This window comes from Staurois parvus, unplaced genomic scaffold (assembly GCF_062004578.1).
Source record: "Staurois parvus isolate SC_StPar_1 unplaced genomic scaffold, SC_StPar_1.0 ptg001877l, whole genome shotgun sequence".
NCBI classification, from domain to species: Eukaryota; Metazoa; Chordata; class Amphibia; order Anura; family Ranidae; genus Staurois; species Staurois parvus.
The window spans coordinates 137,233-162,421 of NW_028319673.1; the positions used below are offsets into that span (position 1 = coordinate 137,233).

The 25,189-nt window shown below is 47.0% G+C and overlaps 1 protein-coding gene across 1 annotated transcript; it reads right to left on the reverse strand.

Moving 5' to 3' along the window:
* Positions 1–2,484: 2,484 nt before the first annotated feature.
* On the reverse strand, positions 2,485–24,488 carry PDPR (pyruvate dehydrogenase phosphatase regulatory subunit). The gene is made up of 18 exons (XM_089664279.1): positions 24,335–24,488; positions 17,764–18,012; positions 17,305–17,438; positions 16,392–16,473; positions 16,143–16,306; positions 14,731–14,852; positions 14,405–14,522; positions 13,098–13,247; positions 11,263–11,455; positions 11,016–11,140; positions 10,426–10,581; positions 9,006–9,139; positions 7,222–7,370; positions 5,919–6,031; positions 5,559–5,653; positions 5,387–5,476; positions 5,093–5,275; positions 2,485–4,278 (listed from the first exon to the last, which is right to left on the reverse strand). The coding sequence occupies exons 2-18, from the start codon at positions 17,976–17,978 to the stop codon at positions 3,907–3,909; spliced, it is 2,595 nt and encodes an 864-aa protein (XP_089520405.1). The 5' UTR covers positions 17,979–18,012; positions 24,335–24,488; the 3' UTR covers positions 2,485–3,906.
* Between the last annotated feature and the right edge of the window lie 701 nt (positions 24,489–25,189).

Consider the following 25,189-nt stretch of genomic DNA (forward strand, 5'->3'; position numbering starts at 1 on the left):
TGTGTCTGTTGCCGTCGGTTGGGGTGTTTATGGAGTGTCTGCTGGCAGTGCAGGTATGAATTAACCGCACATAAAAACACCACCGCTGCCAGGGTATGGCATCACTTCATATAGGGAGCGAATCTATAACCGCTAGGGGCCACGCTGGGCTCACACAGGGCCACACAGCCAGCTGTAGGAAGAGGCTGGGGTCAGGAGGGGTCGAATAGATCGCAGTAGGGGAAATGTGAGTACGTTACGAATCCGCAGTGCAAGGAGGAGACAGCGGCTTACAAAGGGCAGCTTGTGCAGTGGATGGAGGAACTGGCTGTCATTAGTCAGGTAAACAGCTTGAGGTAGAACCCGAATCCAGGAATAACATACTGTACATAACACAGATTAACTCATTCCCTGATCCCGCTGTCCTTCCAGTATACATTACACCACTGATGGGAAGATATGGAATATATCATCTTGTATGTACAGTTCTGTGATATAATCCCTCTTTACAATTGCATGCAGGGTATAGGCTCCATTGCAGGACACTCAAAAGGGGAAGTTCTGCTTTTCCATCTCCCCACCCCCCTTCTCCCACTTTTGATAAGGATCTGCTCAGATTGCCTAGGCCAGTGGTGGGCAACCTTTTTTTTCAACTGAGCCAAATCTCGCCAAAACCACGATTGAAATTTATTTTGAGAGCCACATTTTTAAAACTGAAAATACATCCCCCATATAGTAATTCATCCCCCATATAGTAATTCATCCCCCCTATAGTAATTAATCCCCCCTATAGTAATTCACCCCCCCCCCATAGTAATTCATCCCCCCTATAGTAATTCATTCCCCATATTGTGTCAATTCACTTACCTTTGCTCCGCGCGTTCCTTTCGCTGTGTTCCCGCGCCGTTCCGGTCTTCAGGGCGGACTGTGAGAGGAGTTCGTCACGCTGCCCCGCCTACATCCTGACAGCCAATGTTTGCCACGCTCCGTAGTTTGCCCATTGCTGGGCTAGCTGCAGAGTCCTGACTTTTGGGGGCGGCCGCCCGAGAGGAGGGAGGGGAGCGGGCGCCCGGCACACAGAAGAGCCGCATTAAAGTTTGTAAAGAGCCGCGGCTTGCCGACCACTGACCTAGGCAATCTGACAGCACTTTTGGTTCTCCTCGCTTTGCCTGCAGGCCTCTGGGACATGTCACAGGTCCCAGGAGCTACTGAGCCATTCACAAAGTGCAGAGAGAAGCCATTTGTGAAGCTGTAAGATTAGACCGCTGCCTTCCCAAAGTAAACATGCAGGTGCTTGGGACCTGAATACCCAGCGAAGGACTGGCCCAGGTGAACACAGCGCTGGCTCCTTGGACAGAAAAGTGTTCTTTTATTAAAAGTCAGCAGCTACAGCATTTGTCGGAACTGGAGTATCCTAATCAGAACACGGACCTTAACCCTACTGAACACCTTTGAAATGAATTGGAACACCGACTGTGAGCCAGATCTTCTCATCCAACATCAGTACCTGATCTAAAAAAAATAGAAACAAATTCCCAGAGACACCCTCAAAAATCTTGTGGAAAGTCTTCCCAGAAGGCCCATTTCACAAGGGCTTCAGCTTAAATAAGAGCAGTGTGAACTGCAAGCTTTGAGTAGGTTTTTCCAAGCCTTTAATCCATCTTTTAGCTCCTGTTTGGGAATGTTATACAAAGATCCTCATGGGAGTGCGAATTGTCACTTGAAGCTTGCTGAAAGCCTTCAGATGGTTTAAAGTTGTGCTGAAGCCTGCTAGTTGCTTGTTTAAAGTGGCAATCAGAAATCCCATTAAGATCTGTATATAACACTTCCAAAAAAGGAGTGGATGGGCACTTGCAAAGCTTCAACAAGCTTGCTGAAAGCTCTGCAAATGCTTTGTAAAAGCTTACTGTTCACTCTGCTCCTATACAAACTGAATCACATGTGAAACAGGCTGAAGAGTGAAGCTTGCTACACCCACAAAAGGTGTTTGACCAGTTTGGGGTGGAGGAACTGGAATGTCCTGCACAAATTCTTGACCTCAACCTTACTGAACACAGATGATGAGCCAGGGCTTCTCATTCAATATCAGTACCTGACCTCACAAATGGTCTTATGCGTGGTTCTGGCACTGGCTGATAGGGACTGTCCTATGTTGCACAGACATTTAGGATGCCAAGTTGCTTATCTGGAATCTTATTTGTGTGGCCATCAATGGGAAGAGTTTCCTGTATGGGCTTTTGGCTGTTCTTGCTCCCATACGTTTTTTGGAAGTCATGTTCAATATTGCAATAGAACATCTTAAGCTGACGGAATGCAACTAACCACCCGTGTAAGAGGCATTCTTCCCACTGACACCCGGAAAATATTTTTAAGGGTTCCCCCAGGGTAAAAAAGGTTGATCCAAACTAACTGCAGGCTTCCAGGACCTGGAACCCCTCAGTGCCCCTGAATATATTACCGCAGGTGTAACCGTAGCAATTCCAAGTAATTATCCGTGCACAGCGCTATGTTAACATCTGTTTATTGTTAACTATATACAGTAAAAATGATATAAAGTAACACGGAGCCACTCCTGGAGTGATGTCTGTCCCGTCCATTGCTAGAAGGAGTCCTCATCCCGCAATGGGACAAAGTGGAGTGTCCTGCATCAGGTCCATGACACCGGATGGTGCGTTCAGTGCCTAGAGAAGTGCTTTCATAAAACCGTGTCCAGGGTCAGCATCCAACAATTAAAGTGCATCAGCTGAAGTCTATGTTCGGTTTGGTTTCAGGACATTCTAAGCGGCAGGGGTCAGGGACTTAAAAATGAAACTGAAAACGTTATAATAAAAGTAAGTGTGAGTAAACATTATGGATTAAGTCTTGTGGCCAACAGTGCTCTTTCTTCCTCTTTGGAAGGAGCTCCATTATCGCCAGGTCTTAGGTCCGTGGAGTCCAGGAATAGGTGTGAAATGTTTCAAAACGTGTGGCGAGCTCGGATAGTGGAGTCCTCTGACGTGAATTAATACAGGGAGTCATATGCATGAAGGGTTCACTTCCTTTATAGAACACAAGGCAACTCCACCCAAAAAATGTTTCGGGCAGAAGGGGAAGCCTTTACTGCTGGCCATTGCTCACATCCCAGGTATAGCTCTGACTGGCTGACCTTGGCTTTTTGGGCCAAGTGACTACTGGCACCTTCTAAACCCTCCATATACCTCTACAGTTAAGAATGGGGACAGCAGTCACTCGGCTGCAAAGCTGAATTCTCAGTTAGTCACAGCTGGGCCAGGAATGAGAAGAATCTGGTCAGCACAGCGAAAAACTGACATAGAAATCCTTCTCCACTTAAAACACAAAACTAAAAATTTTATGGAGTTTCTCTTCAAAGGTCAGGCTGCTCCTCCATTAAATGATTGTGAGTTGGGTTGATTGTAATTGCTGAAGAAACAAGAAGATTAAAGAGAAATAATTGGGAGTCACTGAGAGATGCGGAAAGATACTGAAATGTCGGGATGGCATGGAAGCGAGGGTTTCCCTTTTATAATCATAGCTGGCTGTGGCTGATATTCCAACACACTTTGCCTGGGAAGGATTTTGATGCAAAAATGGTGCCAGCACCCTCAGTGTTCTGTTTGGCATCTGCAGAGGTAATTGCGCATGGCTGGAGAATGCTGGACATCTTGTGCTTTGTATGGTGAACTCACAGCTGCTGCAGGTGGATTAATTACACCGTGTTCATCAGCGACCCAATCATATTCAGCAATAAGCACAGTCTGGCTCCCAGGGCCACAATTTTAGGACGGGCAACTCCCTGCTGGCCTCCGACCTTATAAGGATTTATGAGCTTGCTCCCAACTCCACAGGGGGGAACAGAGGCCGAGATTGCGCTCATACCGATCCGCAGCTTCTTCCAGCTCAGTGTGTGTCAGCAATCCCAGAGCAAGCTCAGTACCCCATTTCCAGGTCTTCTTTCCGGCGTCTCTGGGTGAACAGCGAACTAAAGGGGTAAAGTTTGGCTTTGGCCTGGAATCTTTGTCCCGCGATATCTATTTCATACTGTCCTCGGTTGATGAACTCAGGAGTGACGGGGTTCTGGCTGTGAATGAAGCCCAGGCACACATGTCTGCCCAGAGTGTAGCTATAGGCACTGCTGGTGGTCTTGCCCACGAGCTCCCCATTGCGGTAGATGGGCTCCCCCCACCAGGGCCACAAGTCCAGGTCTGTGTCATGATCTTCCAAGATGAACATAGTGAATCGTTTCAAGATGCCCTCTTCCCGCTGCCGGAGCAAGGCATCCCGGCCGATGAAGTCATAGCCCTGTGGGGAGAACAGAAAAGAATGAGAAATATTCTTACAGCAGAACCACCTACCTCTCTACCCCCAGCTGCATCCCTGACACCACTGAGGATGTGCCACACAAGCTGCAGCGTTCTGGTGGAGCACTCCCTTGCCCCACAAAAAATGTGCGCAGACCACAGCTCTCTTCAGATTTCTGTTATAAACTTAGAAATTTAAAGCTGAATTCTGGGGAGATGGAAAAACTGCCCTACCAGGAGCATGGGGTAAGGTGGTACCCTAGATACAAACGAGCAATAAACCTTTGCACTGTAGAGAGGCCCCACTACTAGGTAGAATGTTTCATTTCCCTCGAGTTCAGCTTTAACTAGAAGGCTGCAATTTTTTATTCTCCAGTGCTGATTACTTTACATTTTAGAGTAGGGGCAGGTTTTTACCATTTATGTCTTTTTAGGGAGATTTCCCTTCATTTTCTTCTCTGTGGACTGAGAGGATATTTTCCAATCAGAATAAAATCCCCTTAGCAAGTTGTCACACTATTCCCATTGTAAGATATCCCCCCCCCGTTCCTGTTCTAGTGGCAACTCACATTTTTGGATGTAGCCATCCGTAAACCTAAATCTCCCTAACAGGGACACAGACAACAAAAACTGACAGAGGGTCTAACCCCTCACTACTCTATCCAGATCCTATTTACAAAAAAGTAATTTAATCTGCATAGCCAGAACAAATGTTAATGTTAGAAGTGATTTGTGAACAATTCTTGTACGTCTTCCATAGACAGGGTTATTTTAACCCAAATCTATACCAGACATTAAGTGCAAAAGACGGCCACCTTGTCCAGCTTGACTCGGAATTCGCGGCCACATTCCAGCGGGGTGGTGAAGGCATCCAAATCCTGACCCCAGAAGGCGAAGAACTTCTCAATGCGCAGACTCCTCAGGGCGTAGTATCCGGCGTTACGGACTCCATACTTTTGTCCCACACTCATTATTTCATTATAGACGTGTAATGCGTACTAAATCAGGAGAAAAGACAAGTGAGACATAAGAGGTACTTACTAACCCCCCAGCCACCACACTCAGAAATAAGGGGAGATCCACACTCAGACATAAGTACTGGCACTCACCTCAATGGGAATGTATAGTGTGAAGCCCGGCTCTCCGGTATGGGTCATGCTCATGACACGAATACCGTTGGCGTAGCCCACACTCATCTCCTGTACAGGAATAAAGACATGAGGCTTAGGATACAGACAGCAAGCCCTGAATCAGAGATGACATATCCGTTCCTTGCCTCACCTTACAGAACAGAGATGGGAAATGGTCGGGTGTCATGGGAGTGTAGGACAGCTCAGACAGTACATCCATGGCGCGTGGACCAATCAGGTTCAGAGCTGCAAAACCAGAGCTAGGGTGAATGCAGGCAGAAGTAAGATCCTCGAGTACATGTTGGTAAGTAGTGTCGCATGAGCTCCCTTTATACTATATGGGAGATCTAGAACATTGGATTTCTTTTTTTTTTTATAAAGTGAGTCGCCAGAACTTCTATGCTTTTAAAATTGCACAAAAGAGCCAAAAGTTTCATAAAAGTGGCAAACAAGGCCAGCCACAGCCCAAATGACATCAGCTTCATAAAAGATGGCGGATAGCATGCCATACCTGTGTACTTCCAGGTGACGTCCTCCAGCAGTAAATCACTGTCACTGGGCATGTGCTGCTTCAACCAAGACCAGCAATGGACCTGCTGATCTGTAGGGGAGATCATGAAGAAACTACAAGAAAAGGATGAGTCAACCTAATGAGACACACGCATCGACTTCACCACCATGTGACCGTCCTCCAGTCCTGGCACAACCCAGAAGATGGCACTCAGTTTGGAATGCAATATATTATTACTTACAATGGTGAATGGAAGATTAGAACCCCTGGGAGGTTTTTATTATTGTCTGTGTCCCTGCTGGCGGAATTCACCATCTCTATTTGTCCTGGTGTCACTAAGACAGAAATGATAGGAAATCCACATTGTAAGAAAACGATTAGAGGGAAAATCTTCCAGTGAAGGCACCAATTGAGAATTGGTTTCACTTCTAGAGATTTTCTCTTGCGACCTTTTGTATCTTTAGGACAGAAAGTGAAGGGAAATCCCCCCATTGAGAACAAAGTAAAGTTTTGGGTTTCACTTTCTTCCCCAGTGATAAAAAAAAAACAAAAAACCTGGCTTCAGATATACTCAACTAGAGCCTGCCCAATTAACAGTTCCTAAAACTGAAGTTTAATCTGCTTATATTTAGCCTTCCCTCTGCCCCCATCCCCCTCCCATACACAGCCTAATGTAATTTTAAATAGAACATGGCTTATTTTAGACCCATTGATCTCATCACTGGATCTCTGTGCTTCTCTATACAATGCAGGAAGATCATGGCTGGTGGGAGGGGCCAGCAGGGTACTGTACATAGCTGAAAACATCACAGCACCCTGCCTCAGTACTCCTCCCAGCAGCCCTCAGTCATGATACAAGCAGTGGGCTGGCTGTTGGGAGGAGTCATGCAAACATTACAATGCCTTGATGGGTGGGTGTCAGTCTGGAGGGGTGGGCGTTTCTAGGCAAGATGTATTTGCATATGATGCGGAGCCTCCATGACTGAAATCTAGAAATGAAAGGGTTGGGGCACGGACAGTTAGGCTGGGGAATAAAGGGATGATGATGCTGGATGTCCTCCAGCCAGGCAATGAGGCGGGCTCTATCTGACTTGCTGCAGCTTCTAATATACATTGTGAGAAGCTCACAGTGTGCAGTGAAATCAGACTAAGTAATTTCCGTCCAGGAGAGGAGCCGGTACAACTGTGCAGGACTAAGAGGAAGGCGGAGGTCAGATTTAATATGTTGAAGAGTAATTACAACCTTTACAATCAGCCCTTTGATTGTCAGTCCTCTGTGTCACATGGGAGGAGACCCTCTCACCTGCGCTTATTGAGCCGCACCATACTGCAGTCATTCTCGTATCCTCCGCGCTCATTCAGCATCCCGGTGTGAACTATGTGCCCCACGGGAACATCCAAGTCATTGGAGAAGAGATACTGCAGGATTTCCAGCGCCTGATCCCCTGGAGACTGACAGATACATCACATCTTAATGCTACAATGAATATATTATATTGCCCTGAACCAGAGGTGACATCGGGATCTCAGCTTGTGCACACGTGGGGGAAGAACTAGGCAGAAATATTATTTGGACAATGAGGGTGCAACACAGACAAGAACCAGTCATTAACTTGTAGATGTCACCATGCCTAGTGTGCTTTGATGACCCATAAAGCCCAATCTGTCCTCATGAACCCTCTGCCAACAGGCACAATGTGCAGGCAATCTGCATACATGCAAATAGGCCGATTCCAGAGCAAAAATAATGACCGGTAATGGGCTTGTTACCCCCCCCCCCCCCCCAATCTGATGTGTAACCAGGGTAGAGAGAAATTCCGATGTCTTTCACCATTGACCAGCTTATGCCTCGTGGTCCCAGGACGGTGATGTCATTGGCAGTATTGCTAAACGGATTCATATCAGAAGCCCCAGAACCAGAATTGGGCAAATGCCCCTAAATTTGGCCTCATTCATATACATGAGTTAGCTAGAAGGTTGATCATTGCTTGCTGGTAGCACAGTAGGTACTGTGTAAAAGTAAGAAGTGAGAACGTGACTGGTACTCTTTAGATGTCAGGGGTCTCCATACCTTTCAATAGCAGGGCCACATTGTATATTTTATAATTATTAATGGGCAAGAAAAAAATCCTCAGAGTCCCTGCCTTACATCAGGGTCTCCACATTAGAGTCTTTCTTACATCAGGGTTCCCAAGAGAGTGCCCTTTTACTTCAGATTTTCCCCTTACATCAGGGTCCCCCATCAGAAGCACTCTATACATCAGGGTCCCCATCAGAATCTCCCATACATCAGTCTCCTCTCCTTAGAGCCTTTCTTACATAGGAGTCCACCACCAACTTCAGATTTCCCCCTTACATCATCTTCCCCATCAGAATTCCTCTTTACATCAGGGTTCCCATCAGCACTCCCCCTTACATCGGGGCTCCCATCAAAGCCCCACCCTTGCATCAGAGTCCCCAACAGTGTACCTCTTACTAATGTAAGTGTGGTGGAGGCTGCAGGGTGGGAACTGGGAGGCAGAGCAGGTCTGGCCAGAGAAAGTTCCCGCCTCCTGTGAATGCTCATGTCATTGCTAGTGGTCCTAGCAATCAGTGATGGAGATGATGACAGCGGAGGGAACTTGCACTGGACGCTGTAGAGGGGGGTTGAAATGAAAATTAAAAAATGAGGCCACTCCACTGACCCTAGCTGCGGGCCAGATAGTATGGAGACCCATGCTGGAAGTAATAAGGGGAGGAAACACATGCGGTCTACAACAATAAAAACGTCTTCAACTGTGACACCCAATAATATGCAAATGATACAATGTGGGTGTGTCCTGCTCAAGTGTTTTTCTACTTTTTCTTTACTTTTTTTTTTAAACCAAACACCCATAGTAAGTAATCTAAGGTGGAGGAAACAAGAGGAGGAAGTACAGGGGAGGGGGGGGGGGGGGGGGGGGAACATTCACAGCTGAAAATAAAGACTTACAGGAATCTGGTGAGCGAGACGGCACAGAAAGAAACAAAAAAAAAAAAAAAGACGGAATCAGCAAACAGACACAAAGTGTGGTCAGGGATGCGAGCATGGTGGGGGAGGGAACTCACGCTGATCTCGAACTTGGTGAAGGATGACATGTCGATGACGCATACGGCCTCCTTACAGCACTTCACCTCCGAGCCGACAATATCAAACCAGTCCGGCTTGTAGAAGGTTTTACTCTGATCCAGGGCCAGCAGGTCTGCAGAGAAAGGATGGTGCTAATTAGTGACTCCGCCTACCTGATATGGTACTTCTTGGGTGTAGTAGGAGGAGTCTCAAAGACTTCAGCAAAAGCCAAATTGAAGTTTAATGGCTGTATATGAATTCATGATGCAACCTTGATACCAGCAGAAGGTCAAATATTAGCTAAAGCATGGTGGTCCTCTAAAGCCACCACAGCACAAGGTAAAAACAAGAAGATGGCGGTGATCCTCCAGGATGTTATGTGAAAGTATGAACCTCCATAGGTTGAGCACCACCCCCAGTTCCTATATCTGCAAGGGACTGGTGTTGCATTGAACTGTTTAAGGTTTCTGTTATTCTGATTTACGCTTCCATCTAGTGGTGGTTTTGGGCCATTCCTACTTGTTCACTTACGTGATTTGATATTGTCCTCTGTCCCTCCCTCCTGTTTCGTGCTAGTAAGTTCAGTCTTAGTTAGACCCTCCCCGCTTTTTTCCATGTTCCCTCAGTCACTGTTAGTTCTTTGCAGAGACAAAGCATAGGAAAGTTATGGTGTTGTAACACTTAAAAAAAGCTAAAAAAAATATTGTATGAATTGCACCTGTGAGAAGTAAAATTGCATTGGATTCAAGTTACGCTGCTTGTGGATGGTTCTCAGTCAGCAGAAGGCCATATTGTCTGGACAGATTGGATCTATGGCGGTATATCAACGCATAAAGCTGGATATGAAACAGAACAGTTGATGTGGATCCACCCCCAGTCTCCTCCATCCCCCAGTAACCCACTCTGCTGGTTTCCTACTTCTTTCCCTTCTATACTATTAGGTCTACATGTATCTCTGGACATATCCCCATCTGATATATGCATAGAGCTACTAGGCCACCCACCAAAAGTGTTAATTTAACCGACATGCCAAAATTCTTCTACCTCCATCTTGGCTCCAGAAAAGAACCACTAAGGCCTACAAACAAGCATGACCATGTTCAAGGCATGCAGACAGGGGCACACGTATCCTGACGACGACAGGAGGGCCCGGGATCTGGTGTCCCAGTACTCTGGAGACACATTTCATTTCTCTTGCTTATGTGTCATTTGAGCTTATGTAAGCAGAATTAGAGTTCTAAGAACAAACTCAGGATGCAGCAATACCCTCCTTGCCACAGCAGAAGACAATGCAGACAAGGACTGTCGAGCTCTATATGAAAGCAGTGATCTATCTACAGCAGTCCAACATGCCCCACCTTAGTACAACTACAAATCTGCAACCCCTGAGGGGGAAGAACAATTGTTGGGGTCCCTCACCTTTTCCAGGAGGTACAAAATATTTGGCTCTCTCAAAGCCATGCTTCTCCATCCATCGGGCCCCCTGGGCATCAAGCCGGTCATAGAGAGGGGAGGTTCGCAGCTGCCGTCCAGTCTGGAAGTCCCATCGGGGCACTTTTAGATCATAGATCAAAGCTGGAAGAGGCCAGATGAGAAATATCATAAAGATGATTAAGAGAAATTTGTTATTTCTTAATGTGCCCATACTGGAAGGGATCCGATGATTTGGAGATGAATGATCAGACTTTCAGAAGACATTCATATTCAGAGTGTGCTGGCAATATTCCTCTCTTAGTGAGGCCCATTTATAAAACGTTCCAATTAATTTCTCGCTGTTTTTTTATACTGGAAATATCAGTTCTGACCGTATCAAAACAAAGGTGGGAGGAGCCTCAGTGCTCCTTACTGTGGTGCAATAGTTTGGAATGGAATTTAGCTGTAAAATCAGGAAACATGAAGCATAAAAACAGAGGACAGCCAACAAAACTCTCCGATCACTGGACTCCCTGAGACAAAGACGTGATTGAGAGATGATCAGAGGATTGCTCTATATCTGTTTACATACTTACGCATGACCTCCATCACTCTGTGACGCAAGAAGGTCCTGCTGCTCTGCAGGGCCCCAAAACGCTTGATGTCCAAAGGCCACACATTATCCTGGGGGTAACCATGGACCATCCATTCTGCAAGGAACCTGGGGATTAAGAGGACAAAAATCAGAGCTGGATGTAGAATCTCGTAGATAGGACACATCAATAACTTCACTGGGAACAGATGATACAAGGAATGGGCGGGGCATTTACAAGCGGTACGCACCTGCCAGCTCCACCTCCCAGCGAGCAGCCTTGAGAGTTCATCCCGGCCAGCACAAAATACTTGCATAGTGTAGGGCTCTCCCCCATCACACATCGCATATCAGGGGTGAAGGACTCCGGACAGTTGACCAGGCGTAAGATTTCCAGCGCTTCCAGGGACGGCATCCGGCGCAGCAGAGCACTGAGTAGAGGCTCTGCAAACAAGTCAGAGACAAGTCAAAACAAATGGCCAAGACCACAACTCCCTTCCCTCCCCCTGCATCTTTGCACCCCTCCTCCTGTGCCTCTGCACCCATCCCTCTGCACATCCTAATCCCTTCCTCTGCACCTCCGAATCCCTCGTCTTGTGCCTCTGTGCTCCTTCCTCTGCACCCCCTAATCCCTCCTCTTGTACGTCTGCACCCCTTCCCCTGCACTTTCGAATCCCTCCTCTTGTGCTTTTTCCTCTGCACCTCCTAATCCCTCCTCTTGTGCGATATGAAGAAAAAAAGCAACCGAATGCCTGAGCTCCTGCGCTGGACAGTGGACTCCACAATGTCAGTATCCCCACATGTGTATGGAAGGAATGCAAGCTATGCTGCCCTCAACAGACCAGGGAAATCCAGATAAAACTGTATATGAAAAGACTAAAAGAGGGCACACGGGCCTAGTGCATTACCTTTAAAAACAGAATTTATTGATAAAAAGTAAAATACAAAGAAATAAATGGAGAGCATGTCACAAGAAATGCAGCGTGGTCCACTCACCCTGAAGGTGGTCTGGTGGGGGACTATAGACCTCTAGGTAGCGGATGCCCAGGGCTCTGAGGAAGAGGCACAGCCTTGAAACGCGGCAGTAATCACCTACCTAGAGGTCTACAGTCCTCCACCAGACTACCTTCAGGGTGATTGGACCACACTGCATTTCTTGTGACATGCTCTCCATTTGATTTTATTTCTTTGTATTTTACTTTTTATAAATAAGTTCCATTTTTAAAGGTAATGCACTAGGCCCGTGCGCCCTCTTTTAGTCTTTTCATATACCATCCTCTTGTACGTCTGCACCCCTTCCCTGCATTTCCGAATCTCTCCTCTTGTGCTCCTTTCTATGCACCTCGTAATCCTTTTTCTGCCTCTGCACCCCTCCCTTTGCACCTCCTAATCCCTCTTCTTGCTGGTTTGCACTCCTTCCCCTGTACCTCCAAATCCCTCCTCTTGTGCCTCTGTGCTCCTTCCTCTGTACCTCCAAATCCCTCCTCTTGTGCCTCTGTACATCACTCCCTCCCTCTGTACATCCTAATCCCTCCTGCACACCTTCCCCTGTACTTTCAAATCCCTCCTCTTGCACCTTTATCCCTGCACCTCCACAGCCCTTCCCCCTCCGAATGCCTCCCCCTGCACTGCCAACAGTTTGCTCAGCGCTTTACAATATAACGGGAGACAATACAGCAACAATACAGTTCAATACAAGAGGGATAGGAGGGCCCTGATCCTTGGAACTTACAATCTAGGTGGGAGGGGCTAGTTGTACAAAAGGTAATAACTGTGGGGGATGGACTGTTAGGAGGAATAGAAGATTCCATTATTAGCGGAGGGCAGGATAGGCTTCCCTGAAGAGACAGGTTTTCAGAGATCTCCTAAAAGTGGGCAGAGTAGGCGATAGTCTGACAGATTGGGGTAGAGAGTTCCAGAGGATGGGGGAGGCTCTGGAGAAGTCTTGGGAGCAGCATGGGAGGAGACAAGGGAGCTGGAGGTTGTGCGAAGAGCGGAGAGTACGGTTTGGGTGATATTTGGAGACAAGATTGATGATGTAATTTGGGGCAGAGTTATAAATGGAAAAGAGAATGTGTGACTTTACCGAAATGGTCCCAGTCTTCCTGCAGGTTCTGAATCTCCAGCTGGTTGCGTCCCTCGGTGAAGATGGGTTTGGGGTTCTTCTCGAAGCCTCCAGACAGGATTCCACCTTGCCAGCTGCGGATGTAAATCCTGCCGTCGGGATCCACCACAGCTGAGGGCAAAACCAGAGTGTGAGATGTTACGGAGGATGCTACGTCAGACGATTGTACATTTCTTCCCTTCCTGGGAACGTCAGATATTCTTTGAGAGACTTGTAACGCCTCTTTAAAGAAATCCTGTCATTGAGGGCAAAGTGTCTACTGATAGCTCCTCCCACCAGTACCTTATACTCACCAATCTGGACCCTCTCAGTGCCTCCCTGCACACAGAAACCATCGCAAACAGAGCAAGGCTTCAGGGCATGGGAAGCATGTGACCTCCCACATGTGACAATGCTCAGCCAACCACCAGGCCTGAATACTGCCACATAAGGAGGGGCAGTGACATTTCACATGGGTAAGCTCTGACAGTGGAGCTTACCCAGGGCAGCAGAAAGGAGGTAAAGGAGCATTGATGGGCAAAGTTGTTGGGGGAAGAGTGTTAAGCTGGCTCTGGATATTATTCCTGGTTAACCATTGAACTGGAACAAGCATGCACTCAGTGAAAGCTTAAAGGTCTGAACTACAACCCAGAATTTTTGTCTGGACTTCTAAAGAAACATTAAAGATGACAGCAAATCTACTTGCACAGCTGTTCATCCATTGAACCTGTATATGAATTAATTCTGTGAAAATTCTCAGGCTACATTCTCTGCAGATCAAATGTTATTCATTGAAAAGTAAACTGTGTGAATAGCAAATTACCACATTATAGCCACTAGATGGCACTGACTATCACAGGAAATAAATATACTCCTCAGCTTCATCTAATGGCCATAATGTGGTATATTCCCCATTCACACATTCGATCTGCAGAGAATATAGCCTGTGAACATTCAATTTCCCCATTCACACATTCGATCTGCAGAGAATATAGCCTGTGAACATTCAATTTCCCCATTCACACATTTGATCTGCAGAGAATATAGCCTGTGAACATTCAATTTCCTCATTCACACAGAACACATTTTATTACTTTAAAGACGAGGACGGCTCAAAGCTGAATCTGCACTCTGATTATTACCAATGTGGAGAATACAGGGTGTGATGTCGTAGCTGGGACAGGCCATTACTATATACGTGGCACATTGATGTGGCTATGAGGCATCCAATTGGCTGTTCAGTCACGTGACCTTGCTGTGTAACAGGCTGTGATGTGTATAATACGTACTGGGTGTGCTGTCCCTCAGGGGCGTGGCCACGGGGCGGGTCAGGAGGTAGAAGTGTTCACAGGCGTGCAGCGGGATGCTGACAGGCTCCTCATTGGACAGGCCGAGCTCATAGGCCCACTGCAATGGAAGAGCACATCGGGTTACACCGTGAGCTCACATCATCATCATCATCATCATCATCATCACAAATATCTCATTGCATTTTATTCCATCACATTATTCCACTTCTGTGTTTATGGTCCCCTATGGCCACTTTTCATCTAGAACACAAAATGGTCTTGTCTTGGACGGAGGACCACTTTAGGGTGACAGACTTCCCGATTACCTGTCCTGCGCAGTTCACAAAATACTCGCACTCCACCTGGCCGCGGTCTGTGTCCACTCCGCTGACGTGGCCTTTCTCTACCAGAACGTGGTTGACCGTGGTGAGTTCATGGACCTGAGCACCTGGTGGACAGACGAGAGGACGGTGGGGGTCAGTGCGCCCTGCGGATAACGGCAATCTATATATCTGAAAGAACACCTGTCTGTGATGCCTCAGGAGCTAGATTCTGCCTTTCATTCCCCCATACTGCACCGGGAGAACCATAAAGGAGAGCTGGATTCAGCAACAAAAGCGGTAATAGACGCTTCCTCCTCCTTCCATACTATGTAACCAACTACAATACATGCCAGAGACGCTTCCTCCTCCTTCCATACTATGGAACCAACTACAATACATGCCAGAGACGCTTCCTCCTCCTTCCATACTATGGAACCAACTACAATACATGCCAGAGACGCTTCCTCCTCCTTCCATACTATGTAACCAACTACAATACATCCCAGAGACGCTTCCTCCTCCTTCCATACTATGTAACCAACTACAATACATCCCAGAGACGCTTCCTCCTCCTTCCATACTATGTAACCAACTACAATACATCCCAGAGACGCTTCCTCCTCCTTCCATACTATGTAACCAACTACAATACATCCCAGAGACGCTTCCTCCTCCTTCCATACTATGTAACCAATTACAATACATCCCAGAGACGCTTCCTCCTCCTTCCATACTATGTAACCAACTACAATACATCCCAGGGACGCTTCCTCCTCCTTCCATACTATGTAACCAACTACAATACATCCCAGAGACGCTTCCTCCTCCTTCCATACTATGGAACCAATTACAATACATCCCAGAGACGCTTCCTCCTCCTTCCATACTATGTAACCAACTACAATACATTCCAGAGACGCTTCCTCCCCTTTCCATACTATGTAACCAACACAATACATGCCAGAGACGCTTCCTCCCCTTTCCATACTATGTAACCAACACAATACATCCCAGAGACACTTCCTCCTCCTTCCATACTATGTAAACTAAAACAATACATGCCAGAGACGCATCCTTCTCCTTCCATACTATGTAACCAACTACAATACATCCCAGAGACACTTCCTCCTCCTTCCATACTATGTAAACTAAAACAATACATGCAAGAGGCGCATCCTTCTCCTTCCATACTATTTATCCAACTACAATACATCCCAGACACACTTCCTCCTTCTTACATACTATGCAACCAACTTCAATACATGCCAGAGACACTTCCTCCTCCTTCCATACTATGTAACCAACATGCACTATGCAATCAACAATGTTACAGGTGACAACACAGGAGCATAATGGGAAGACAAGGACAGAGTGTTATCACCCTAAAACAGGAAGTGTCTGAACAAGGACCTTACCTTTACTCCGTGCAGCGGTCACCATGGCAAGTGTCACATCTGAAGTGGAAACCACAGCATCCTCTGGCACGTACATGGCACCAACCAGATCATGAATATTAATGAGGGGGTGGAGTTGGCCTACTCTCTTTGGTGTAATGATCTCACATGGTATTCCCTTCATCCTAAAAAAAAAAAAAAAGACAAAATATCACTTTACAATCATTAACAGCTCTAAGACATTATAATGGCTGCTGGAACTTTCCTAACCTCAGCCGTGACATCATCCGTCGCAGAGAGATGAGTCGGTCCTGCGTCTGAGCCAGGAGAATGGTGCCTGTCCTGGTGTACCCTACAGGAAGAGCGAGAGTCAGCAGATGCTTCTACAACATGGAGGAACTTTTCCAAGACTTTAAACCACAGGTTATGTTACTGCCAAAAACCTGTGTGAGAGGCTTGGGATAGAGGCTGCCGATCTACAAGCTGAACACTTCTCAGCCAGCACAGTTGAACCTGCAGATGGCATCACTGCAGCCTAAGAGTCAAACTTCCATCTACGGTTTCTCACACAGGCATTTTGCTTCATTGAGTGTCTCTATGAAGACCAGTTGAAAATTCTGTGCTGCATTTTATGTGTTAATGTGTTGGGCTTGATGACAAAGGGTTAATTATGAGTTGTGAAACCCCCTCCAAAAAAAGTTCCTGCACTGCTCAGCAGTTTCAGTTCCCGGTGTACAAGGAACAGTGTTGTCTCATGGCACATACGTGGCAGAGATTGGCAGGAGGTGGATCACGCCACAGTGTAAATGCTGAGCTGCTCACTGCCCATCATCACCAGCCTAGCTCTGCCCAACAGACTACCCAACAATTTCTTGTTCCCCCGAGGCTCCTCCGACCCCCCACCCCAAGAGACCGAGAGATACAGAGCAATATTGTTTATAAACATTGTTCATGTGGGAGATACAAAGTAGCATTGTTTATAAAATTGATCAAACAGGAGATAAAGAAATACAAAGGAACATAGTTTATAAACATTGTTCAGACAGGAGATAGATAAATACAAAGTAGCATTGTTTATAAACATTGCTCAGACATCTGAGTCTCAGTGTTATGGGATAGGACACGTGTATCACCTATGCTTTCTACAGAGTCCTTGATGTCCACGTTGTAATCTCTGGCTCACCTGTCGGCACTCCCGTCTCTGCCTCCAGCTGCTGGTAAAGTCTGTTGGAATATTCCGCCATTTCAGTCTCTATAGAGATGTGTTTGACGGTACTTACTGCCCCGGCACAGAATCGCGTGGAACCAGCCCCCATCCTGCAAAAGTCAGAGACCTGGATCAGAGAGGAAGCAGATTTCCATATGAGTAGCAATCTGCTGTTATGGTGCAGAATTATGGGAGGAGTCAGGGACAAGGGAAAGAGTCATACACAGAAATTGGGTGAAATGGACATAAACCAGAAGGCCTCCTGCCAAACAGGAAAGTTTTTGCAAATAAGGACAATGTTAGGAAACAGAAGACTGAGGTGTCCCCGGGACAGCCTGGCATTTGGCATTATGAGTACAAATTGTGATTGGGTTGTGCTGCGGCCGCACAGGACACAGAAAAGAAACCATGCCAGCAGAGGGCGCCCTCACTTACCTGCCCTGCTCCAGTAACAGGATGTCATGCCAGCCCAGCTTAGTCAGATGGTAGGCCACAGATGCCCCCATGATGCCACCTCCACAGATAACCACTTGGGCCCGAGGGGGCAGGGGCTGGACCTCTGTGGAGGCCGATCGCTGTTGTGCGCAAACGCACCGCCAGCCCCTCCATCTTATGTGGCTGCGGAAATCTGCCAGCAGGCGGGCGTGCATTGTGGAGGGTCAGAGGATGATTCCACCACGGGATCTGCAGAAGGAGAAAGACAAGAAGAGTAAAGATGTAGAAATACTCCTCCCCCTCCCCCCCCCCCCCCCGAGTTAAATCCTAGAGGACAGGGAAGTCACATCTGTTACTATATGCGTCCCATGGATGACAAACCAACCTTGAGGTGACACCAGAGCAGAGCTGACACCAGTGACTACAGAGCTCCATGAATGTACTGACTACCATCACCCCTCCCCCACCATGACTGTCGATCTGAGACCCCAAACCATGCCAACGACACCTTCAAATCACCTAACCACAGCACAGACTATATTACTATATATAAAGACAAGAAATACAATGTATAATATGCAGGTTCCTGGGATTTCCTCCTCCACGTCTTACAGATCGGGGGAGGTGCAGCACACAATGATAATAATGACCCCATTCTCCAATGTTAGTCCAAGCCAAGGTAACAACAATGTACCACAATGGGGTGTATTTATAAAAATTTTAATAACCATTTGCCCTGTGAAAGTGCATATACATTCATTCTGTATAAATAAGGCAGAAATAACGAATGTTATTAGGATACTTTCTGTGTTGGACGAATGATTTTCACGGAATTAAATGGGAAAATACCTTACTTGGCCAGTAGATGGCACCAAGTATCATAGGAATTTCCTAGGATACCTAGCACCATCTAGTGGCCAAAGAAATTATATTACTTTGTTAAATCAATAAAAAGCATTCATCCAACACAAGAAATAGCCTAATAACATACGTTTTTTGCCCCATTTATACAGAATGAATGTATATGCACTCTCATTGGGCAAATGGATATATATGAGCACTTTCATTGGGTGAATGGATATATATGAGCACTCTCATTGGGCGAATGGCTTTTTTTAAAAAAAAATATAACCCCAAGTATTTTCTGGTCTCTGTCAGCAAACATATGGTGACCCCTCAGGACGGCCCCCTTCTTGAATCTTCATAGTTTTTGTAATAAATAGAAGATTTTGGCTTCCATTTATCACTGACACGAGAGCCCATTAGAGTTTAAAATATCAAAACCAGCTTCTGATGGAATATTAACCTTCAATCCAAAGATTCCCTCACTGTATGTTTTCAGCTACTAGATGTCCTCAGTCTGATGGACAGAAACATTCACCCAACTTCTTCTGAGCCCAGGTCACCCCAAACCCACCCCCAGTCTGACTGGACAGTGAAAAGAGAAGCAGCACAGTGATGGGCTCATCTCTCTATCACTCTGCTCTCTCCTCCTATCAGCATGCTGGTCAACACATGAACTGATTGGTTCCTTGCACTGGATCTCCCTCTCCTAGTATGGACTCTGCAGTACAGGGACAGCAAGAAGCTAATAACATTTAGGGACTTACACTGCTAGCGTTTAATGATATAATAATGATTACAGAGCTACATTGATTTGTGTTTTAGATCTGCCTAGAATTCTGTCTTTTTACCCAGAATATCAGCCCCTGTCCCCATTCTAAAAAGCAGCACTCTGCAATGCACAGCGGGTGTCCCCCCTCCATTACAGACCTGGGTTGGGGTTCTATATATACACACATCACATCCTGTGTCACCCCAACACAGAACTAGACAGGGTCCATTGAGAAATGGATGATGAGCTGGGTGGAATGCATTAATATCAGATTTATCCTGGATCATCCACACAGGAGAGATGGCAAAATAGTTGGAGGAGGCTCATTTGTGGTTGTCAGAGGCCAAGAGAGGAGTCTCTGAGACACCCAATACAGGTCATGTAACCCAATATGAGAAGAGACCCTGGAACACCCAATACAGGTCACGTGACCCAATATGAGAAGAGACCCTGGAACACCCAATACAGGTCACGTGACCCAATATGAGAAGAGACCCTGGAACACCCAATACAGGTCACGTGACCAAATATGAGAAGAGACCCTGGAACACCCAATACAGGTCACGTGACCCAATATGAGAAGAGACCCTGGAACACCCAATACAGGTCACGTGACCCAATATGAGAAGAGACCCTGGAACACCCAATATGAAAGGACTCCCCGAAAGACCGTATATAGGTCATGTGACTCAATATGAAAGGAGTCCTCAGAATACCCAATATGAAAGCAGTTCCTGGAACACACAGTACAGGTCATGTAACCCAATATGAGAAGAGACCCTGGAACACCCAATACAGGTCACGTGACCCAATATGAGAAGAGACCCTGGAACACCCAATACAGGTCACGTGACCCAATATGAGAAAAGACCCTGGAACACCCATTACAGGTCACGTGACCCAATATGAAAGGACTCCCTGAAAGACCGTATATAGGTCATGTGACTCAATATGAAAGGAGTCCTCGGAACACCCAATATGAAAGCAGTTCCTGGAACACACAGTACAGGTCATCATGTGACCCAATACAAGAGGAGTTTCCGAAACACCCAGTAGGGGTCATGTGACTCAATGTGAAAGGAGTCCCTGGAACACCCAATACAGGTCATGTCCCCAGGACACCCAGTATAGGTCATGTGACCCAATATGAAGGGAGTCCCCAGGACACCCAATACAGGTCATGTGACCCAATATGAATGGAGTTCTTGACACACCCAGTACGGGTCATGTGACCCAATACAAGAAGTCCCTGAGACACCCAATACAGGTCATGTAACCCAATATGAGAAGAGACCCTGGAACACCCATTACAGATCACGTGACCCAAAATGAAAGGAGTCCCCGAAAGACCATATACAGGTCATGTGACTCAATATGAAAGGAGTCCTCGGAACACCCAATATGAAAGCAGTTCCTGGAACACACAGTACAGGTCATGTGACCCAGTACAAGAAGAGTTCCCGAAACACCCAATAAGGGTCAGGTGACTCAATGTGAAAGGAGTCCCCGGAACACCCAGTACAGATCATGTCTCCAGGACACCCAGTATAGGTCATGTGACCCAATATGAAAGGAGTCCCCAAGACACCCAATACAGGTCATGTGACCCAATATCAATGGAGTTCTCGACACACCCAGTATGGTCATGCGACCCAATATGAGAAGTCCCTGAGACACCTAATACAAATCACGGGACTCAATATGAGGATAGTCTCCGAGACACCCAATACAGGTCATGTGATCCAATACGAGAGGAGTCCTGGGACATCTAATGCGGGCCATATGACCGGAGACATATCTCTACATCCTGTGTGATGTATATAAAGTGGGTAAAATAATTATTTGATCCCCTTCAGATTTTGTAAGTTTGCCCACCTATAAAGAAATGAAGAGTCTATAATTGTTATCATAGGTGTATTTAACCTCCTTGGCGGTATTCCCGAGTGTAGCTCGGGGTAAAATTTGAGTACCAAGAGCGGTAACCCCGAACTACACTCGGGCTTACCATGCGGCGTTGCTCAGGGAGTCCCTGCAGCACTTACCTTGTCCTTCGCTCCCGTGATGTGTCCCCTGCAGCGTCCCCGGCCATCTCCTCCGGCCGATGCCGGCATCCGGCTTCTGTGTTCCTGTCCCTGTGACGTCGGGACGTACGGGCACCGGAACTGGCGGCAAATTTGAAATTTTTTTAAAATGTTATTTTTGCTGTCATTGCTGTTTCAATGCATTTCACATACATTTTGTCCCGAGTGCTTTGTCCGGCGCCCTGCCTGCATTTTGACTGTTCTTTCTGCCTGGAAACTTAGAAATGTCCATGGCGTCCAAAAAGCGTCCCTTTAGGTCAAAAGCGGTTTTAGACCAGCTAGAGAACAGTAAATAGTAAATCAGAACCACTTGCAGAATTGAGTGATAATGATTCGTGGGGAAATTCCTCATCAGACACTGAAAACGATTTTGCGACTTTGCTCAGCGATGTGCGAATTTGCCTCTGAATTTCAAATTTCAGTGTTTTTGGTTTGATTATAATATTGAATTAAATTTATTATTATTATAATATTTTTTATGATTATTTATTAAATTATAATTTATGATTTCGTGTTTCAAGTTTTATCCTATCCGGAATGTTTACTAGACTCTTGTTCGCACAGATTTCAGTGAGTTATTCCTAAAAATTACAGCCTACAATAAAAAACTACATATTTCCATGCAAAAAAATGGTACCGCTTTCAGCACAAAAAAATCGGAAAGAATCATACCGCCGAGGAGGTTAAATGGTAGAAACAGAATATCAACCAAACATCCAGAAAACACAATACAAATGTCATAAATGGAGTTGCAATTTAGTGAGTAAAATAAGTATTTGATCCCCAAGCAAAACATGACTTAGTATTCGGTGGAGAAACCCTTGTTGGCAAGCACAGCGGTCAGACATTTCTTGTAGTTGGTTCCCAGGTTTGCACACATCTCAGGAGGGATTTTGGTCCGCTCTTCTTTACAGATCTTCTCTAAATCCTTAAGGTTTCTTGGCTGTCGCTTGGCAACGCAAACTTTCAGCTCCCTTCATAAATGTTCTCTAGGATTAGGTTCTGGAGACTGACTAGGCCACGGCATGACCTCAATGTGCTTCTTCTTGAGCCACTCCTTTGTTGCCTTGGCGGTATGTTTTGGGTCATTGTCATGCTGGAACACCCATCCACGACCCATCTTCAGTGTTCTGGCTGAGGGTAGAAGGTTCTCATCCAAGGTTGTACAATACATGGCCCCGTCCATTGGCCCCTCAGTGCGGCAAAGTCGGCTTGTACCTTTATGCTTTGGGACTGTTTCTCTGCTAATGTTTCCACCTCCGTGCTTGACTGTAGGGATGGTGTTCTTAGGGTCATAGTCAGCATTTTTCTTCCTCCAAACATGGCGAGTCGAATTAATGCCAAAGAGCTCGATTTTGGTCTTATATGACCACAGCACTTTCTCCCAGTCGTTCTCTGAATCATTTAGATGTTTATTGGCAACCTTCAGACGGGCCTGTATATGTGCCTTCTTGAGGAGGGGGACCTTGCGGGCACTGCAGGATTTCAATCCATGGTGGTGTATTGTGTTGCCAATTGTTTGTTTGGTGGCTGTGGTCCCAATTGCCTGGAGATCATTGACAAGATCCTCACGTGTAGTTCTGGGCTGATCCCACACTGTCCTCATGATCATCCTTACCCCATGAGGAGAACTCTTGCATGGAGCTCCAGACTAAGGGCAATTGATGGGTATTTTGTATTTCCTCCATTTGTGAATAATCGCTCCAACAGTTGTCTCCTTCTCACCAAGCTGCTTGCTGATGGTCTTGTAGCCCAATTCCAGCCTTCTGCAGGTCTACAATCTTGTCCCTGATGTCCTCTAACAGCTCTTTGGTCTTGTCCATGGTGGTGCCCAAGAATGAGAATCTGTGGACAGGTGTCATTGATACACATAACGAGCTGTCATTAGGAGCACCTACTTACATTGACAGGACCAATCTGTGTACCACATAGCCAGTCTGGGAGCCAGAATCATTGTTGGTTGGTAGGGGATCAAACACTTATTTTACTGCGACTCAGTTTATAATATTTGTATCATGGGTTTTTCTTTATTTTTGGTTGACATTCTGTCTCTATCATTTAAAATACACCTATGATACATATGATAGACCCTTCATTTCTCTGTAAGTGGGAAAACTTACATAATCTGCAGAGGAGCAAATAATTCTCCACTGTGTAAGGGGGAGGGGAGTTTCTGTTATTTTTTTTTAACACATTTATTTATTTCAGGTACTTATATAGCGCCGTCAATTTACGCAGCACTTTACATATATATTGTACATTCACATCAGTCCCTAACCCTCAAGGGGTGTACAATCTAAGGTCCCTAACTCACATTCATACATACACATACTAGGGACAATTTAGACAGGAGCCAATGAACCTACCAGCATGTCTTTGGAAACCAGAGTACCCGGAGGAAACCCACGCAGGCACAGGGAGAACATGCAAACTCCAGGCAGGTGGTGCCATGGTTGGGATTTGAACGGGCGACCCTAGTACTGCCAGGCAGATGTGTTAGCCACTGTGCCGCACATTTATAGAAGAACTGACATCCCCTTCCCCCATGTGACAGTACAGAGGGGTGGCAGGTCGGAGGGATCAGATCTCTGGGCTCCCCCACTGATATATATATATATATATATATACATATATATATATTATGGGGGGAGGGGTATACACATCTATACATACAGTACAGAGGGGTGACAGGTCTATATATTATGGGGGGAGGGGTATACACATCTATACATACAGTACAGAGGGGTGACAGGTCTTCTATAGGAAGGGATCAGATCCTCCCACAAACAAGAGGGGGGTCGGGCGGTGATTGGTTCGAGGAGCTCCATATCGAACGATGTAATAGCCCTCCCTCAGTGGAGTGTCGGTCACTCACCCTCGGTGCCGGGCGGACTCTGCCTGTGACCTCTGACCTCTCCGCTCCCTCTCCTCACAGAACTCGGAGCCCCGGATCGTGACGTCACCGCCACGGCCGTACTCACGCAGGGCGCTCCCCGGTCGTCCAATCAGAATGCGCGTACCGGACCCGCCCCCTGGCTGTGTTTAGTGGCCGCACGTGGTGCGTCAGTCACCTATCCGAGGAAGAAGCCGCATCCAATGAGCGAAGAGGGCGGGGTCGCCTGGCATGCAATGTGACCTTTCAGGGTATGTCAGTGCGGGGGCGGAGCCAAGCAGTGAGCGCAACGTACAGGCAGGGGGTCGGTGCAGGGAGCGCAACGTACGGGCTGGGGGTCGGTGCAGGGAGAGCAACGTACGGGCTGGGGGTAGGCGCAGCGAGCGCAACGTACGGGCTGGGGGTAGGCGCAGCGAGCGCAACGTGCGGGCTGGGAATAGGTGCAGCGAGCGCAACGTACGGGCTGGGGATAGGCGCAGGGAGCGCAACGTACGGGCTGGGGGTCGGTACAGGGAGAGCAACGTACGGGCTGGGGGTCGGTACAGGGAGCGCAACGTACGGGCTGGGGGTCGGTACAGGGAGCGCAACGTACGGGCTGGGGGTAGGTACAGGGAGCGCAACGTATGGGCAGGGGGTAGGTACAGGGAGCGCAACGTACGGGCAGGGGGTCGGTACAGGGAGCGCAACGTACGGGCTGGGGGTCGGTACAGGGAGCGCAACGTACGGGCTGGGGGTCGGTACAGGGAGCGCAACGTACGGGCTGGGGTCGGTACAGAGGGGGTCGGTACTGGGAGCGCAATGTACGGGCTGGGGGTCGGTACAGAGAGCGCAATGTAC